General features: G+C 39.6%; 1 protein-coding gene across 4 annotated transcripts in view; it reads right to left on the bottom strand.

Moving 5' to 3' along the window:
• Nucleotides 1-20,611, bottom strand: part of LOC26514902 (proton-associated sugar transporter A) — a 226,373-nt gene that overhangs the window by 46,607 nt on the left and 159,155 nt on the right. For 3 of the 4 annotated variants that reach the window (XM_014910194.3, XM_044715118.1, XM_032453848.2), the window contains one exon: nucleotides 4,472-4,845. The exons of the other annotated variant lie outside the window; for it this stretch is intronic. In XM_014910194.3, the coding sequence (XP_014765680.1) occupies nucleotides 4,615-4,845 (231 nt within the window). In that variant the 3' untranslated portion in view covers nucleotides 4,472-4,614. Of the gene's footprint in view, nucleotides 1-4,471; nucleotides 4,846-20,611 lie in introns of those variants that run through there. 4 annotated transcript variants of the gene reach the window in all.

The following is a 20,611-nucleotide window of genomic DNA, read 5'->3' as shown; positions in this document are numbered from 1 at the left end:
AAAAATATTATTATTACATTCGTTATTACATTAATTCAATCTTTAAAAAAAATTCGGACTAAAATCAAAAAATTAATTTTAATACCTTCATAATTAAACATTAGTGACGCTGACATGATTTATAAACATTGGAATATTTGTTTAATATAAAAAACATTCATCTAAAGAGTTACACAGAGCAAAAATCAGTGTTTTCTAAATAAATATAAAGTGTATTAAAAAAAGAGGAGTTGAAGTTGATTTACCCTTTCAGTTAGGTAGCAGCTTATATTATTATATATATATATCGGATCTCTATAGTTGACCGATCCTTATGAGAATTTCACCATCGAATCAATTTTCTAATAAAAATGTCGAAAACAGCCTCAAACATCTTAAAAAATGGCAAGGTTGTGCCATTTTTAATCGTTCAGTTACATGGCAGATATTTTAATAAAAATGTACTGAACTGAAGATGCTACGGTGGTTCTTAGAGCAAGAGGGGTAGCTTGTGCAAAACACATGGCTAAACAGTCCTTAGTGAAAGACTTTCACAAAAATATATTTTAAAAAGAAAAGAAAGCAAAGCTTTCTGCAAGGGTATAGCTGTTAAAAGTCGAAGCATTCCGGCCGTTTCGTTTTATTTAGCTTTAAAAATGTAAGTCTAACTCACAAAGAAACATATAGACAGATGGACAAACAGTTGGACAGACGGACCTATATTGGCTGAGGAAGTGGTTATGATTAAGAATATGTGTACTTTATAGGGTCGGAGATGTCTTCTTGACTGTGTCGCACACTTTAAAGCTGAGCAGCCAAAACTCCCTCCGATGTGGGTTCATTAGCATCAACAGTTGAGTCAATATAGCCATGGCCGTCTGTCTGTAAAAACGTGTTGATTTCAGAGACTATAAGAGATAGAGCTTTACGATTTTACACGAAGACTCGTATAAATAAAGTGCAAGGTAAATTTTTTTCCACTTTTTGCCACGTCCCTACCGCACCCAGAAATTTCATATTTCTGTATCGGAACCGAAGCTTAATAAACGTTGATCCAGACTTTATTCCTGCGGTATTTTTTTGCTTTGATCTGAGTTCTAGGATTCACAAATACCCTGTTTTGGAAAAATCCGTCGCAATCCCATTCGTCAAACCAATCCGTCAAAGGAAAATTAAAATAGGAAAGGCTAGAATAGTATATATAAATCGAATTTTTCCTTACAATGTATGGGCTATCTTTATGATAGTTTACAGTGTAAATGTACTTCACACAAATGTGCCTAAATAAATTTTAAAAATTTTAATATTAGTTTACGTAATATTGGTTAAATCTATATTTAAAGGGGACGCATCAAATATTTTTAAACAAACTTGTAATCTACCAATATTACGTAAAATAATATTAAAATTTTTGAAATTTATTTAGGCACATTTGTGTGAAGTACATTTGGAGGCACATGGGAGAAAATAATGAGTTATAATGAGGTATAATAACATATAGTCGGGAAACGCATTTACAAAAAATACAGAAGATAGTAACTTCCGACATCTAGTGCTCTGCCAAAATATTAAAATTTATTTTTTTATAATGAATACTTACTTAAATCTTTTTGTGTAGCCGTTGCGTGCTCTTTATTCTGATCATTTAGCTTCATATTGGATTTTGAATTTCTTAGAATGTTATCTATACTAAATGCTCCAAATTTTCCTACTTCCGGCACATCAAGAGTTTTAAGATTTGTGGATTTTTGGGTTGTGTAGGAAATTAAAGATTTTGAATTGTGTTTTATAAAACTTGAACAAAGATTGCTTTCGCTGCACTGCCGAATCATTTTAAATTTGATATTAAAACCAAGTCAAAAATTATATAATCTTCTATGTACATATATAACGATTTCTCCTAGTAAAATGGCTTGAACGGTACGAATAATTAACTTCTTGGCTCCACCCAGAACTCACACTTCACTTCACATATTTTTAAGGTGTTAATGAGAAACACCATATACATTAAAAATTTACTAACCAATCAAAACTTTGACATTCTTGTTTACTTTCGTGAATCGTGGGTACATATATAAATATATGTAGTTTTTATACATACTTATGCATTTTAATATGTACATTTAGTATACAAACATACAAAACAAAAGCTTACGATTTGTTAAATGTCATATCATGAAATTTTATAAACGAATAAGTATCTCTTTAAAAGAATAAGATGGTGATGAAGAAGAATAAGATTTAGAACTTTAGAACCGATTGAAATAAAACTTTTGAAGAACTTTAAACGAATAAATTCATTATTTTGATAAATCTAAGAAACAGAAACTAAATATTTTGAATGTTACAATAAAAAATATAAGTAACAAATTATTTTATATGTTTCCTTTTTATAATCGTATGCGGCTGAGAAAAACCCTGTGGACGATCGAAGAGAATTCAAAAAGAATAGTTGTAGCAGAGCGATGCTTGACAAAACCATGGTGTGGGGTGGAAGTAATGCTTTTGCAACAATGTTGCGATATTACAAGCTTCTCTAGCAGCTTGGTAATCGCACATATCTTAACAATTCCGCGGTAATTTTCGATAAGTGCTTTGGAACCTTTCTTAGCTTAGTATGAAGCGGAATAATAAATGAGTTATTCCATCACATGAGAAGGCATGAAAGGTCCTAGGATATTTAAAAGGATATTAAGAGGATATCATAGAATATCGGGGTAGTAGCTAATAATACAGCTTCCGAATTTATCAAGACCAGCAGAAAATGAGATATCCAGCAGAAAATGATAAATGTTGACGAAGCCTGAGATACATCAAGAGGGGAAAATTTAGAAAAATAAATATTTTATAGGGATATGTTGAATTAAGATCATATGAATCGGACGAAAAAGTTATTGCGATTAGTTTGTCTCGCGATTTAAAAAATTTGTGGCTATAAAGAATTATAAAAACATAGAAAGCGAAGACAAAAGAAATGCCTGCACTCTATTCCACTTAATAATTTGCTAAATTCCGTAATCCAACTTAAACCTTTAATATTATCTATTGCGGCGAAACGAGGCGAATTTTCTCAAAAGCGAAAATGAGCTTTTCTTGCGCTTCCGCAAGAACTAAAACAAATTTTAATTCATATCATTCAATTCCAAATCATATATATCAATTCAAATCAAATCTCAATATATATAAATACAATATCTTAATCTATTCTATCTATTACCTAGCAATACCTAGCTCAGAAGAATAGGGATTATTTTATAAGTTAGGGAAAGAGGAAAAGAGAGAGAACTAGATTTCGGTTTCATATTGACAAACGAATTGAAGGAGCATGGATTATTACGAAAGTAGACCTTTCCAATTCGCGATATAACGTTTATAAATTTAATTATTAAGAATGATAAACTCGTTACGAAGATAAACAAATTTTGACTTATGAAATAAAGATCCTGACTTAAGAAACTTTGCGTCCTGTTCTTGAGACGAGAAATGTCTTTATATAACCAAGGTGGTTTCATTGATGATCATCCCGGGACAAACTTCTTCAACGCGTTATGAATTTCTTCATGAAAAAAATACGTAGCAACGTCGATAAAGTTACAAGATGAAAGAAATCCGAAGGGTAACATTTTCTAAAATATTTGGTACGAGGCTGAATCACAAAGTATATTAGGAACATTGATTAACACAGAAACCAACAGTATATGTTCCCTTAGGTGTAAGTCCTCAGGAAGCGATAATGGCAAAGACCGTATTACAGACACAGAGGTCTGTAATAAAGAATAAAAAACATTTTTGACGGGAGCAGCACTATGAGGCTAGTTGGGATCCCGCTGGTGGTTCTTCTGACGGGTACGCGCACTAAGTAACGAACCTCTTACGGTTGAAGTTTGAGACTTTCTTTATGATGGTGAAGGTGATCTTTTATAAGAGCATAAATTACATACATGTGGCTTAACTAGTCAGTCAATGCAGGGCAATGTTAATGAAAGTACGCACAGTAAGGTCAAAGTTATTGGGTTATTTTGTATATCGCTTGGTATTGGGTTTCTGCTGAGTTCGCTGGTTTTTCTCACTCCGGTCAGTCGGTCTTACCATTGATATTTCTGATTTCTATTTCTGCCTCGATTCCGGTTATTTCAGGCGCCGTCTATTGGAGCTGGGTTATTAGGTCTTGGCATTAGGTGCCAAGAAAGAGCTTACTTAATTACTAAATTACTTACTTAATTTTACTTATTTTCTTTTCGTTTTAATTATAATAGTAATTAGTGAATTAGCTTGTTTTAACATACCGGCTTCATTTGGAATGAGTGGTTAAAATTCATTTCAGCGCTTTCATTTGCATCAATCGTATAATTCATGAACTGCTACAAACTAAAAATGTTGGTAAAGTTTCGTTTTCTATCTAGCGACCCCAGGAATTGCCCCAGAAATATATAGGTACATTAGATTTCAACGTAATGATTAATACTTAAATGGTCACATAAAAAGCTGCATATAAGATGTTGATCATTCTTTGATATCCTATTTTATTGTTTGAATTTTTTACATTAGTGGACTGCTCCAACACATATACAATAATTATTCTTTTTTCGTTTCGCTTTTTTTTTTTATAATAATAATTCATTCATATTTAATTCTTTATAAATCCAAATACATTATTTTTGTAGCAGATAGGGCGCCACAAAAACTTAAAACGCTTGCGGTACAAATAACAGACGTGGTAGTTCCAGATGAAGTAATTATTGTACCCATGCATAACGATAAAATAAATTGGGCCAAAAAAACCATACTACTTATAATAGCAATATCCGTTCCCAATCCACGCACACTCGTTTCACGCTTTGCCTCACCATTTTCATTTAAGTCAAACTGAAAAATTAAAGTATTATTAAAAAATACATTTCTCATAAAGGCTGTGAGCTCAAAAAAATTTTAGGTATGTTAGATAGATAGATCTTTCTTAGATTTTATCTTAACTTGAATTTTGTATCAGCTTTGTATCCATTCAAGTATACAAACTCTAACAAAGACAACAACAAAGAGACTATATGACAGAGATTGCTAAGGAAACATCGCAAGCTTTTGCGCAGCGGCAATGTGGTTGGAAAACATTTGAATAACGGACGACGCGAGGGCTAAAATTACGATGAGGAAAGTTATTTTAGCATCTTATTCTGCGGATAAGTCTGATCCAACGAAATCCCAACTACGAAACTTTGATGTTAGAGGGTAAGTTTCTGCCCTAGCGATGAATAGATATACATTTTAGCTTTGGTTGCTTATAACATAATTCTTCTTTGCTCCATTATTATAAAGGAGAAAGTAATACAGAAGCTATCGTGGAGCTCCAGCTATCACCGCTAGCCAAAAGGGTGAGCCAAGTCAACTTAACTTGATTTCCAAGTCAACTTAAGCCAGTAGAAAAGGGCAAGTCAATTTAATTTCGCCGAACAAAATCGAAAAAATAATCAGGAAGCAATGCTCAAAAAATGCTCGCATTGAGTACTTACTATTTAAAACCTTTTTCTTTTGGGTTCATCTGGAAATTCTTTAATCGGATTATTACTATTAGCAACTAAAACCGGTATCATAATGATACCGATCCCAAAAAAAGACCACACAATTCCGGCATCGTACAAACAAATAAGCTTACAATTTGTTTGCCTTTATTGCTCGAAAAATTCCTTTAAAAACGCATGAAAGCACGAAATGATATCACATCACCTCATGCGGGAAGCACTTTTTATTTTTGTTTTTTTATAAGCTACGTAATTCATTTTTCTTTGTGGGAAGTACATAGTGGGGAAAAACGCCTCTCAATAAACATTCTGGCTGCTAAACTTAATATTTTCTATTAGCATATTTGTGACAGAGAATGGAAATATTGCCCGGTTATTTTTAAATGATAAATTTTATATCTGACAAAGGTGTGTTTTCAGCTTATTTTAACTTAATAGTTCTGTTCTTTGACCCGACAGACTCGGACGTTTTCGACTACTTTTCTTTTAAGACTTCTTTGGCCAACTTGCTTCACCGCTCATCCACGAAGGGGTGCATTCGAACCGGATGTTACTACTTTACATTCGGTCATCCTGATCATCATCTGGCAACATTTTTTCGTTTTCTTGTACATATCTCTTGTACATTCATATTATCGCAACTGGTTGATGTGGCATTAGGACATTCAGCATCTGCAGCTTTTCTTACGTCGTATCTCCCTAATTTTGAACCGGGTTTTCTGCTGCCCGTCTAACAGTTCCAACATACGATCTTCAGAACGACTGTGCATTTTTGTTCCAACGTTATTACAAAAAGAGATACAAAAGGCTTCTATAGATGCATGCACGAGCATATTCATCGCCTCCTAAACCTGAGATACATTTTGGTACCACTTCGCAGGTTCTCCTGCTGAAAGCTTTGAAATTATTGTCTAAATTGCAAAATTATTGCAGCCAATTGGCGCGGTCGACTTGTCCATGCCCCCTTGCAATTCCTGTGGTACAATTCCGTACATGATCCACTTTATTCTTGTTTAGAAACTCGCCGAACGTATCTTACGTGAACTTTCATATCCTTGGACCACTCGCTCAGCTTCCGGATGACTTCGTCGTGTCCAGTTGCAGGGAAGAGCCATACAAAGTTTGAGAATGCGTCAACCATTGCTAGGATGTATTTTTACTGCTTCATTGACGCATCCATCGGGCCCAAATGATCTTTGTGCAGTGTTCGCAGCGGCTCGTCGCCCTTCTCAATACAGTTATACAGATTATCTTATTTTCCCAGCTTCCTACTGAAAATGATACATTTAATGCAGTTTTATAGCAAATTAATCACCTTCTGCTCCAGATGGGGGATAAAAATCTGCTGGTAAATCTTCTTTGGGTCGCCCTCTTCATGGGTCGCCCTCGAACTACCGAAAGGAACGGGCGTCATGCTTTGCCCGAGCTCCGGGAAAAGTGCAACATAATAATTGCAATAAAAAAATCTGGGGTAACCCAATTTAAGCCAAAAGAAGGTCTTGCTCACCCGCTCTGCTCACTCCGACTCCTGCGTCAAGGAGTTCGCAGTGTAAATCCCCCCTCCAATGGCGGAACCAAATTTCGCACAACCAACAAGCAGTGCTACAATTTCTGCAACCACAGCGACAACCACTGAAACTCAAAATGCCGCGACATCAACGACTACAGTGAGTGCAAAATCAACAACTTTGGAAAGTGCCAAAGCGGCCAGGTCACACATACTGGAATGGATCGCTACATCCAATTTAAGCGCAAGCTCAGCCCGCAGAGTAATCCGGTAGGCAATAAAAGAAAAATTAACCGCGTCCAGAAGATCGACGAAGGACCAGGCAGATCCAGTAGTAACACATTTGTCCTACTGGCGGAGGTTGACGAAAACCAACCAGCGCCAGACACCGCAAAACAACCCAAGGCCCATCCAATCTATATCAGGGAGAAAAATTTGAGTGCCCTGGTCAACCAAATTGCGGCGTTGATCGGGAACGGTGACAACTTTCATGTTGTCCCGCTTATCAAAGGAAACATAAACGAAACAAAGGTGCAAACCAAGACTGAAGAGCACTTCGGAAAAACTATTACACGCACCAGCTGAAAAGCAGCAAGGGCATACAAGTGTTAGTTAAGGGAATCGAACCCGATGTTACCGCCGCGGAAATAAAAACCGTCCTTAAAGAAAAGCACTTCGCCGCCAAGTCCAGTGCCATGCACTAACTGCCAAGAGTAAGGACACACTAGCTCATACTGCACACTTCGGGCTGTCTGTGTAGTCTGCGGGGACACCCAAAACTCCACCTACTGCACTACAAACAAGGACAGTACCGCGAAGAAATGCCAAAAGTGCCAAAGCACTCGCCTTTTCATTAAACGCTTCTTCAAAGCCCAGAAATAACCGAACACTCCCTCAGCCTCACGTCGTCAAAAATGAACTGGCTTAAATACAAAAAGTATGTGAATGCCCACATAGAACTCGCCCCTGAGTTTAACATGGAATTGGACATCGACTACACTAAGAGCGCCCTGGAAGAAGTACTTGTTGCGGCAGCTAAAATCTCTACTCCTCAAGGGAAGGAAGTAGACCGAACCAAATACCACAAATCTAGTCAGCAAATCGAACAGCTCGTGCGCTTGAGATCACCAGCTTCAAAGCAACGCCATAAGGAAGCAACACGATCACTCAACCAGGCTGTTCACCAACAGGAAGAAAACGCACAGCTGAGGTACATCCAGAATCTTTCACCAACAAACACAAAGTAGCCTCTGTGGAGGGCCCACCCAAATCTTAGCGCCCCAATCGAAATGACCACCCCGTTAAGAAACTCTTCAGGATGCTGGGCTCGCAGCGACGAAGACCAAGCTGAAACATTCGCTACACATCTCCAAAGTGTCTTCCAGCCAAACCCTGCCTCAAATCCCTTCCTCCTGCCAGTCATTCAGCCAGAGGCTACCCCTCAGTCAACTGCACCTTCGAAAAAGTCATAAGAGGGTTAAATCCAAAAAAGGCTCCCGGTGGTGACCTACTGACGCCAAAGATGCTGATCGAACTTCCAAAATGCACTATAGAGAAATGTACAACTCCGTTATCGTACAGACAAATAAGCCTTCTATCTTGTTTGTATAAATTGTTTGAAAAATGTTTGCTAGCTCGCATAGTACCACATGTGAAAGCTTGCAAAATTATCCCGGCACACCGTTTTGGCTTTCGAAGAAACCACGGAACCATCGAGCAATTGAACAGATTAACATCCGAAATACGCTCAGCCTTCAAGCAGCGAGAATACTGTAGCGCTATTTTTCTCGACGTATCTCAAGCTTTCGCACAAGCTACTGGAATCATACCTCTACAATAGCCTATTCTCTGTGAGATGCAACGCATCTACTTTTTGCGACTACATCATCGAAGCTGGAGTTCCACAAGGAAGCGCATTCGGTTTATGTTTTGTATACTGCGGATATTCCTACGAACGCACAACTAACAAACGTCGACGTTCGCCGACGATACCGCTATCCTTAGTCACTCCAGATGCCCAACGCAAGCAACAAACCAACTGACAATCACAATCGCGACTGTGCCTGGACTACAAGCCACTATTCTACAATTCAGTCCTAAAGACAATCTGGATGTGTGGCTCCCAGCTGTGGGGGAACGCGAGCAGCAGAAACATAGACATCATACAGCGCGCACAATCAAAAATCTTGAGAACTATCACTGGGGCACCTTGGTATGTTCGCAACGAAAACATCCACCGGGCATCCTCGCAGTGAAAGACGAAATTCAGAAGCAAAAAGAGTCCTACAAAGAAAAACTGTCTTCGCACCCAAATCACCTCGCTCGGGGACTGACTCAAGTTGTTTCTAGCAGATCCCACCTACGACGCAACGACCTTCCATGACTGCTAGTTAAGTTAAAAACTTCAAGAAATAAGAGCAACTTAAAAAAAAAAAATTTTTCTTTGGAACAGATAAATATCCCACTTTATGTGCGTTTTGAATACCTTCGCGCTCCATAAGCTTGGGCACCACAAGCATCTCGTTCCCGTCGACTTCTTTATACAACAAACCTCCTTTCAGCTTGAAGTCTTGATCATCCGCATTTTAAGGATCTCCACGATCACATAGATAGATTCACCATGAACAGACAGTTCTGTTGCCACACACATACTGTCTTGAGGGAATCGACTTAAAAAATCCAGGTGCTTTATTCGATTTCTAGCTGAGTGCTCTCGCTTGCAAAGCAAAAACCTTCATATACCGCAACTACGAACAGACTTTTCTCGGTAGGTCCTACTTATTTGCTGTCGAGCCAAATGTTAAGCCAAAGTTATCAACTTGAAGTTAATTTCCAGCAAATAATGACGGAACTTTTTCAAGGGTAGATATGCAGCTTTGATAGATATGACTTAGCTTTCGATGTTTTCTTGCTCCAATAGTAAACCGGGAACAACCCGCTTCCAGCTCCGAATCCATGTTTCGAATCGTACGTATGCAGTTCTGTTCGCGCTTCCCTCTTGTAAATTTGCAAAATAGGTTCATTTACCAAAGCTTGACATCCTTTTTCAACAAGTTCGTTAGCGGGCGTGTGTTATCGGCGTAATCTGGTTTAAATATTCTGAAAAGTACCGTTAGACCTAGAAACGACTGAGCTCCTCTGATGTTTTTTGAGACTCCAAAACACTGTTGTTTTTTCCATTCCCGGTCTGATACGTCCAGCGTCGATGACGTGCCCCAGAAAATGTATTCGTGCCTGCATGCAGCATTCTGAAAAACTCTTTCGGTCTTTTTCAAGCATCAAGCATTGGCGTCTCGGCGTAGATAATAATATCATCCAGGTACAACTGCATAAAATCCACATTGATTAGATCTTGAAAAATGTGCTTCACAAGTTTTATAAACACTGCTGGTAAATTTTTGAATCCAAATGGGGCACTGTTGAACTTAAACAGTCCTTCTCTGGTCACGAAGGCTGTATTCTGCTTACTTTTCTTTGCGATTGGCACATGAAAAAATCCGTTTTGTAAGTCCATGATTGTGAACCACTTTGCTACCTGCAGTTTCTCAGCACCCTTAGTGCACTATCCTTCTTTCTGACTACGACGACACGACTTGCTACGTTAGATCACGATTTTAGAACGACTTTCTCTGCCAATCCTGTAGGGGAATGCCGAAACGGTTTTACGACGGTTTTTGGCTGTTTTCGATCAATTTCTCCACGACTTGGCACAACGTTATACACATTTGCCTGACTTTAATGATCCAAGATCCATCTCCTTTGGTAAGAACATACATCATTCTGCGGTTGTTTATGTTTATCATCTTAAGACAGTTTCGATCAGAAACTACGTGTAGCCATGCACTCTGCTAGGACAAATCTGCGAGATGTCTCGTTTTTCATTACAACTGATGCCTTTGGAAATCAGATCCACAATTGAAACCGCGATTTTTCTTTCCGTTATGTGCATGCCTCTTTTACTCCTGATACTCATTTTTCTACTTGGTAACATTCAAACGCTCGTAAATTTCAAACTCCTTTTTCAGCTCCCTCAGGCACTTGCAGCGCAGCATTAAGCATTTGTATTTGTTTCCAATCAGCGCCTCCACTTCCACGTTTCCCATCGCAGCAATCTTTTCCATATGAAACAAGTATTCATGTAGCGACTCGCTTCCAAACCTTCTACGCTCTTTTAGCTTTTTATGCATATTTGCAGTATTCCAGGATCAAGAAAACCCATCCAACAGAAAATCCTTCAACTCGATATAGTCGTACACGTTACCCGATTCCAGGAACAGCTTTGCGTGGTCTTTCATTTTGATTCTGGCTTGTACAAACTACGACTCAGAAAATTGTAGGCCTCGGCATTTCTTTCGATAATTTCGAACCACTTGGAACCGAGTGTCCATCGCATTCATTTACAACATTTTCAAATTTACAACATTCTAGCTTATTTTAAGTTAATAGTTCTATTCTTTGATGCGACAGACTTGGACTTTTTCGACTACTTTTCTTTTACAACTTCTTTAACCGACTCTCTCGTCGAACTTGCTCGCCTCTCAATAGATGCCGATGCAACCTCCTCATACCAAAGGGTGCATTCGAATCTGCATGATTTACTACTTTACATGTATTTGGGTAATTCTCCAATGACGAAAGCAACATTCATACGCATTCCCACTTAAAAAAAGACATGTGCCAAGACTCTTTTTTGGCAAGTTCTATAATTGGTGCAAATATAAATTTTGGATGACTTTTTTTTCGAATATTCAAAAATAACTAGGGCAGATAGAACTAAACAGATAGAAGTTACTTTTTCAAAAACCACTTCAAACGCTGATTTTAGCGGAACCTGATGGAAAATTGGTTTTCAATCAATTTCAAAGCGTATCTTAGTAGTTTTGTTTCACTTAAAAATATTGGTGGTTTATTTAAAAATTAAATTTTATTCACTTTCTCACGAATTAATAATTTTGAAGCTTTAATATGGCCCTAGAGCCGCCCCACCTGGGCGACAACCGGTTCGCACCGCTTGCCATTAGCCCCCATCGAAAAAAAGAAGACAACCCCAAAAACTGGATATGGCATTTCTCGACCTTCCTATAAACTAATCTAACAATCTGAAGTATATAATAATTGCTTCCAGCAACACCGAAAAAACGATATCCCAATTCTCATGCTTTGCCGTCCTTAAAAATGATTTCAAAAACATTGTGACAATTTCGAACCTCAGGGACCGAAATTTACTAATGCTAGTAAGAACCCAAGCCGATGCTGAAAATTTTATAAACTCTGCTGAACTTACTAGTTTACGCAAAATAAAGTGCAAGCTCCATGCGGCCCTCAATTTTGTAAAATATGCTCCGGTTTATGCTCTGACATCCCTGATGAAGAAATTGTCAAAGAACTTAAATCACAAAAAGTGACGGAAGTGCAAAAATTTCTGAAGTCATACGATGGTGTTTCCAAGCGAAGTGGAGTCATCCTACTAACTTTTGAACTCTATAGCCTCCCAGCTAAAGTCGAAATTTCCTGGCACTCCGTTAAAGTTCGTGAGTACACACCAAACCCCATGCGTTGCATGACGTGCCAATTGCTCGGCCACTCAGCCAAGCTCTGTAAAAACTCTCCTCTCTGCTCTGAATGTGCCCTTCCCCCGCATATCCCAGGTAAATACACGAAAACTAGCTGTGCCAATTGTGCTGGTGAGCACTCGGCCTCCTCCCAACTATGCCCACAGTACCAAGAACAAAAGGAAATACTAAGAATTAAAACAACAAAAAAATGTACCATGCGTGAAACAATTTTCAAGACAAGGACAAATTTTTCGGGTAATAACCGTTTCCTACTCTTCGGTGACTAAATAATCACATCAACGCAGCGAAAACGCAAACCAAAACAAAACAAATGACAAAATAAAAAAAATCTTTTCCGATGAAACCCCAAACAGCTCCCATTCCGTTTCCCTTTCCCCACCCTCTTAATAATAATAATAATAATAATATTTCAACTTCACACACAAATAAATCGAATACCCAAAAACATAAAAATGACTCTTCTGACAATTCTATGAGTGTTTCATAATTTCTTCTATCCCAGATCTCAACGCAATAATATCCAATTTCTTTTTCCGCTTATGTCCATACAATGGAATATGAATGGATATTTTAACAATTTTCACGAGCTACAACTTTTGATTAACGATGCCAACCTAACCTTACAAATTTTGCTTCTCCCAAGCAATTTACTGCATATTTCTACAACTCAATCGCTAAAGCCTATGCTAAGCAAGGTGATAGCGTACTCATCCGGAAAGATATTCCTCAGAAGCCTATACCAAAAGGTATCGAAATCCTACAACCTAATATTTGTATTTTCAATACATATATACCTCCATCCCAACTCGTAATAGCCAATAAAATACTCAAAATAGTAGATCTTACCAGGAAACCAATCTTTTATGATGGAGATTTCAATGCTTGGAGTACAATGTGGGGGTCAACCTCATATAACTCAAGAGATTTCAAATAGAAGAGGTAATTACCAAATCAATCTTGACTATTTTTAATGATGGCTTAGCTACCCATCATTCTACCCACAACTCCTTCATGTCTTTTGACCTTACTTTAGCCTCCGCATCACTGTTCCCTTTCCGTAAGTGGCCCTGAAACGACTCTCTATATGGAAGTGATCACTATCCTATTGTTACACAAATTCACTTGCAAACCAAAAAATATTCCACCAACTCCGAAATTTAAAAAAAATAGGGCAAATTGGGATCTGTACCGCGCCGAGTGAAAAGTTTTGTTTAATTTTCCTTCAACCAACGACCTAAATCTGTTTGCAGCCAAAATCATAAAAGGAATTAGAGCAGCACCCTGTCAACATCAGCGAATTGTTCCTTGTAAGAGTCAAACGCTTCAAGATCTAAGGAAACAAAAGCCATCCCTTTGACATACTTATAAAAGAACCAGGAGCACTGCTGCTCTGATCTCTTACAGGAAATCACTTGCCCTGTTTAAATAAAATAGCAAAACGAGAATGCTTTGAACGATTTACATCAAATATTACCCCTTTATCTTCTACTAAGAAGACATGGTCCGATCTAAATTGCATAATTGGTAACTCCTCATAAAGCCTCAGAACAATTAAGTATAAAGATAAAGAGCTGCATCACTCTACAGACATTTGCGATGCTTTTGGTAACTTTTGGTCGGACTATTCCTAGGGCGACAACTTCTTTCACCAATACAAGACCCGCAAAGAAGAAATTCTCTCGCAGAAGTACACAGTAACCAATTGGTCCGCATCTGCTACTGATCTCGATTCTAATTTTACGTGTAGCGAGCTTGAATATGCCCTTCAATACGCGAAAGGTAAAATTCCCGATATAGACCGTATTTAAACTCAATGCTCAAAAATTTGCCCTCCGAAGCTAAGTATCGCCTATTAGAAATGTACAATGAAATTCTTGGTAAAGGCTCCTACCCCCACGTCTGGAAATCCGCCTTTATAATCCCAATTTTAAAGCCAAATAAACCAACGTATTCCTCCAGACCTATTTTTCTCCATCTCTGTTTAAGCAAGCCTCTTGAAAAAATGTTGGATAAAAGACTTATGTGGTTTATTACAAAACATAAACTTATCAGCCCCGACCAAACAGCTTTTAAACAACGACATAGCACTCTCGATTCTCTTCTGCATCTCCATTCTGGCACCTGATTTCGAAAAGGCTTTTGATCGCATAAGGGTGCATACAGTGCTGGTTCAACTTTCCCGGTTTGGGGTAAGTCAAAAGACCCTCAACTTAGCGAAGGCTTTTATGATCATCCGTTCAATCCGAGTAAGAGTAAACAACACTGTAACGAACTGTTTTTGCTGGTTGGTACTCGCCACAAATGCCGCGGCTAGCTTACAGAGTTTGTGGATCGTGCAACCGAATTTATAGATTCGACGTGAATACCCGAGCCCAGAAATAACACAGGGTGCTTCGTTTCACAAATATCCCCTCAAAAGCTTCCGCCCAGCAGGAAGTATGGTCTTGGTGCCTGGCGCCGGTTCGGCTCACGGTTACCTCCGTTTGGACTCACGTGCTCCGATTGCGGGGCCTAGGCTGCCCCTCTCCTGCCGCCGTTGCTGCTCTCCTGTCGTCGCTGCCGCTCCCGTCGTCGCGGCTGCTCCTGTTGTCGTCGCTGATTCTGGGTTTCGCTGCTTTCCTTCTGTGGGCGCCGGGGATCGTCGATATCCTTGTCTCACTGGGAATGCCCTTTCACCGTGGCCGGCACCTAATCCGTGTTAACAGATGAATAGGCTCACCTCCGGGCAGGATACGCTTCTAGGTGTTTGGTTTCACTGTTGGGCTTGAGTTCCCGAGGTGGCTACCCCTCGCTTTACAGGATTACACCTGGTCGTAACGGTCAGGAATCGTCAAGGCGTACGCCAGGCCGATCCGTCGCTATTGCTATGACACCAGGATAGCTGTCGTGTCCGGGAAAAAACCAACCCGACTCGATTTACCCTTGGGCTACAGTTCCGCCGCGGATCCTTATTCCTTTTCCCACTTGCTCCTTGACCTCTCCTTGTTCGATGACTCGTGTACAGCCGCCGGACTTACCCACAGGTGGTCTTTGAGCCACGGATCACAGATCCTTGCGCACTTGCTCTAAGTCCCGCACTTGAGACAGTCGGACTTACCCACGGGGGGCCCTTCAGCCTATACTCCTAATTCCTCCTTGTAGGCCCAAGACGTACTCCCGGGACCATCGCCTCCAAAACATTTGCTTGATTGACGAGACAAGCCGACATCGCCGAAAGCACGTTAGACCCTGCTGGTCCGAGGTCCGCGGAGCTGGTGGGGCGATGAGCGGCCCGCTTGTAAACAAGTGCCCGGGAGTCAACGCCTCGCCATCGCATGGATCCTGACTGAGGGCGACCAGGGACCTCACCAGGGAGTTAATCACGGCCGCGACTCCAACGAAAACGGTCTGCAGCTCCTCTGCGGACAACTTCGCGCTACTTTATAAAGCGGAACATGTAAACAAACAGCAGTTTTAAGTGAGAGGAAAATCCTTCTATTATTTCAAATAAGTATGAGGTAGACACCATTGCGGTTAATCCGATCGCATTCTTTTTTGCTTCCATTTGCAAAAGCTCTGGAGACGGATCAAACTCGTTGGGGACTCGTTGGCCACTTTTCTTCCGGTTCCGTTAAAAACGATGGACCTGTAAACCAGATCGATTCTACCGTCTCACCACCTCTTGACACGATATCTGCCAGGTTCTGTTTAGTTGGTAGATGCCGCACGTGCTATCCTCTGACCACCCTTGAATCTCAGCAACTCTATTTGATACGAACGTTGAAAATGGATGGATGGTGGGATGGATGGGAACGAATCCAATGAAGACAAACTTTTGAATCTGACCATAATATACTCTGTTCGATCGGTACTTTAATAAGAGGCTTGATTTTGCGGCATAGGTCTGCGGGAAGGTGGGCGGCACATATCCCAAGACGGGGGAGCGTCTTTGTCTTGAGCGGCGCTACTTTGGGCTTTGCAGTCAACAACAAGATCTTAATACCTTCTGCAGATTTGCAACGAATATAGACGGAGGATCTATAGGCTCTCAAAGATGCGTCAGAAAAGGCATGAATTTAAATTGTTGACATCGCCTTACTCATCACAAATCGCGGTATTGAGACATCTTCTAACTGTGACAAGGCAAGCTGAATTTTGTTCCACGCTGACTCCAAATGCAGTGAAATCGACTCATCTAAATCAAGCAACAGGATCTTTCGTTTAATAAGGATTGGGCATAATACCGAAATAATGTTCTGCTTTGTCGCCCTTTGACCCATGACTGAACTACCAATTTCAAATTTAAATACGTCATACGCAACCCAAGTTGAACCTGAGTTACTTCAGACTTAAGTGTCTTTAGCTCCTCCACGCAACCAGCACCCTTTAACATGTCGTCGTCATAAAAGTCAACCCAATACGTTTAGCAGCTCGAGGGAATATATATTTTGCGGATTCACTCAACCTCTTCAAACACCTTATGGCCTGGAATGAGTCTGTTGCAGTGCCATATGTAACGGTGTTGAGCTTGAACAATTTCAAGGACTCATATGGGTCTTTTCTCCACACTATCAACTGGTATCGGCTATCTGCTTCATTTACCATTACTTGGAGATACATCTTTTTTATGTCGGCTATCAGAACGAATTTGAGAAGTAGAGTTGAGTATAGATATTCCTGAATTGTTGGACCCACTATCAACACATCATTTAAACATTTCTATGTGGATGTCTTACAGGACGCATCAAAAACTCCACGTCGTCGTTTGGTCGTTGTACTTTGAGGCCGTAAGACACTATGACCTAGAGATTCGTATTCTTCCATAAATTCCAAATACATTTTCTTTAAGTTTAGATCTCGGATAATCTTCTCTTGACCGACAGAAAACGGTGTTTGGTTATCTCAAATGAGTTGCACAAAACGTGTGGATCAGACCTAAATGGAAGTCTGTTTTTAAATCGAATGAAGGCTGTATTCTAGTAGTCTTTCGATAATGTTCCTCACACAACTCCTGTGTTGCCGACAACATCGTTTTAGAAGATGGAACTTCTTCCAATGACCAGAATTTTTTTAAATTGAATTCTATTGATTCTATTGAGCGGCTGTTGAGGAGTTGAGGAATTTGCCATATATTTTTCCGATACCATCCATTCAAAGAGCGTTTTTTGTAGGTTAGACCCTACATAGGTAGGGTCTAATCTTTCGCGTTCACTGACTGGTCATGGTGATAGCCGGAAATTGTTTTTAAAATCTAAAAGTCGAACAGAAACTCACTACCATTGATTCTCGTTGTGTATGTTTTTCTTTATTTATTTTTTATTTTTTTTTTTTTTGCTCGGTTCCCACTGCATTCGTACAGCCCACCTCCCGTCCAACCGACCGAGGGACGCTGCCGCGTGACGTACGGCTCGAATCGCGGGAATAGATCCGAGATAGTTAAGCGAAAAGTAGGAGAAAGATATCACGAGGAAGAGTGTTGCACAGATAAGGCGGTTAATATAAGCGATTTAAGATTGTTAGTAGAGCAAGGTGACAAGATGTGGTAGAGACCATTGCAGTCCGAACATAATACCCTGAACGGATCGTGTTGGGCATATGTCGAACTACAATGGCTGAGGAGTAGAGGACGAAAGTTTCTAGTCCTTCTACTAGGAACGTTAAAATTTAAGCGTGTTAGTAAATGCTGGCTGTCTATATTTCCATAAATAAGATTGTATAGAAACATGACACCCAGCATCGTTCTACGGTTTGTTAATGATGGTAAGTTGATTAGTAAAAGTCTACTACGATAAGAGGGGAGGTAAAGATCCCAATTAAGTCCCCTAAGCGCAAAAGTAAGGAAGTTTTTTTGTACAGATTCAATGTGATCTTGGTGTACTCCATATTGAGGACTCCAGACACACGATCCATACTCAAGAATCGGACGGACCAGTGATGTATATAATATTTTAGTTATGTACGGGTCATTAAATTCTTTGGACCATCTTTTAATAAAACCAATTTCACCCATAGCTTTATTAACCATGGTAGATATATGATCAGTAAATTTAAGTTTCAAATCTAATAGGACACCTAGATCGTTAACCTGAGTTAATTGTTCTAAGGCGTTCCCATAGAGAAAGTACTTAGCCTGCTGAGGACTAGATCGGTAAAAAGACATGAGTTTACATTTCGATCCATTAAGCTTTAGGTTATCTGCTAAACACCAATTTTGAAGTTTATCCAAATCGGATTGAAGTCTAAACTGGGCGCTAGTGAATTTATACTGAAGGCATAGCCCAACATCATCCGCGTACATAAGTACAAGTGAATTAGTTAAAGCAAGGGGCAAGTCGTTAATAAACAGTGTAAAAAGTAGGGGTCCAAGATGGCTTCCTTGGGTCACCCCAGATGTGGCGCGGACTAAACGCGAGGTAACATCTTTGAAGAAAACACGTTGGGTTCTCCCAGATAAGTAGCTCGAAATCCAGATAAGAAGATCAGTTGGGAATCCCAAAAGACTGAGTTTACTTATAAGAAGCGAATGGTTAACAGAGTCAAATGCTTTACTGAAGTCAGTGTTAATTAGGTCTGTTTGTAAGCCATTCCGGAAACCATCCGTGATAAAAGATGTTAGCTCCAATAAGTTGGTAGTGGTGGAGCGGCGCTTCATGAAGCCATGCTGGCACGGAGTTATTATTGAACTACATAGGTGTTGCAAATGTGGAGTGATAAGTTTTTCAAAAAGCTTTGGAATTGCTGACAATTTAGAGATGCCTCTATAATTAGCAGCGTCGGATTTTTTCCCTTTTTTATGCAGCGGAATAATGAAGGATTCCTTCCACATGAGGGGAAAGATCGAAGTTACCAGCGATAGATTAAAGAGTTTAACGAGCCTGGAGTTTAAAGAGAACACAGCCTGGTACTCCATCAGGGCCTGGCGAATACACGGGCTTGACCTTAAGAAGATCCGATAACACACCACTTTGATCGAAAGATGGGCGAAATATAAGATTGGCTGATTTGATATTATAAGTGTAAGGCTGAGCTGAACTGCTGCTAGGTGAATAGGTAGTTTGAAAAAACTGTGCAAAGAGATCGGCCATTGCCTGATCAGTGTTCGCATAAGAGGGGAAAAGATACATGTTTATGCTGAGTGTTTACAAAGTTATAAAACTGCTTCGGATCCTGAGTAAACTGAATCCTGCAGCGGCGAATATAACTCCTATAACATTCTGCGTTATGCACGGTGAAATTGGACCGAGCTACTAAGTATCTAGAATAACTAATTGTACAGGCAGATAATCTATGTTTATTCAAAAGTCTACTCATACTATTCTTTAAGTTGTTAAGATGCCTTGTATACCAAGGCGGATTCGTTGAAGCGGACGGATATTTCCACGGCACACAAAAGTCAAAAAATGAGTTTTCAGTAAAATAAAATTTTTGTAATGCTAAGTTTATATCATCGCATGCCAGTAAATCAGACCAATCAAATTCCGAAATAAACTTATTTAATTTCATAAAGTCAGCCTTACGAAAGAAACGAACTTTATGAGATTTAAATGTAGACTTAAGGTCAATTAAGGAGTTGTTTTCAATTGAAAGCTCACGAGTGGGATGATATAGATCCTCAGGGTCTGAAAGGGAAAGGGCAAAGTTCTGGAAAGTAAGTCATCATAAGTCTAGCAGCCGACCTAAAGAATTTCTAACGTGGTTAATTTTCCCGAGTGACATGTCAAACATGCCCACAGGGAAGTCGTGGTGGGAATTAAGCTGTAAAGACGGTGAATTTTCAACATTTGACCACATAAGTTCTGGGATATTAAAGTCTCCCAGAGCTATCAGCTGGTCACCATCAGACAGACGATCGAAAACCAAACGAATAGCGGACAAACGTTGCCAATGTAAGAACAGGTAACATACAAAGATTGATCGGACAAAGTGACTTTGATGCAAAGAAATTCAATGTCACTAAACTCTTGTGATTTTACCTCTTCAGAAGCGAGTTTGGAGTCTACAGAGATTAACACTCCTCCTCCTCTTCGCAGAGTTCTATCAAATCTAAAAGTGGT

Source organism: Drosophila ananassae, chromosome 2R (assembly GCF_017639315.1).
Source record: "Drosophila ananassae strain 14024-0371.13 chromosome 2R, ASM1763931v2, whole genome shotgun sequence".
Lineage (NCBI taxonomy): Eukaryota > Metazoa > Arthropoda > Insecta > Diptera > Drosophilidae > Drosophila > Drosophila ananassae.
The sequence above is the reverse complement of the archived record's forward strand: the minus strand, read 5'-3'. Positions and strand labels throughout refer to the sequence as shown.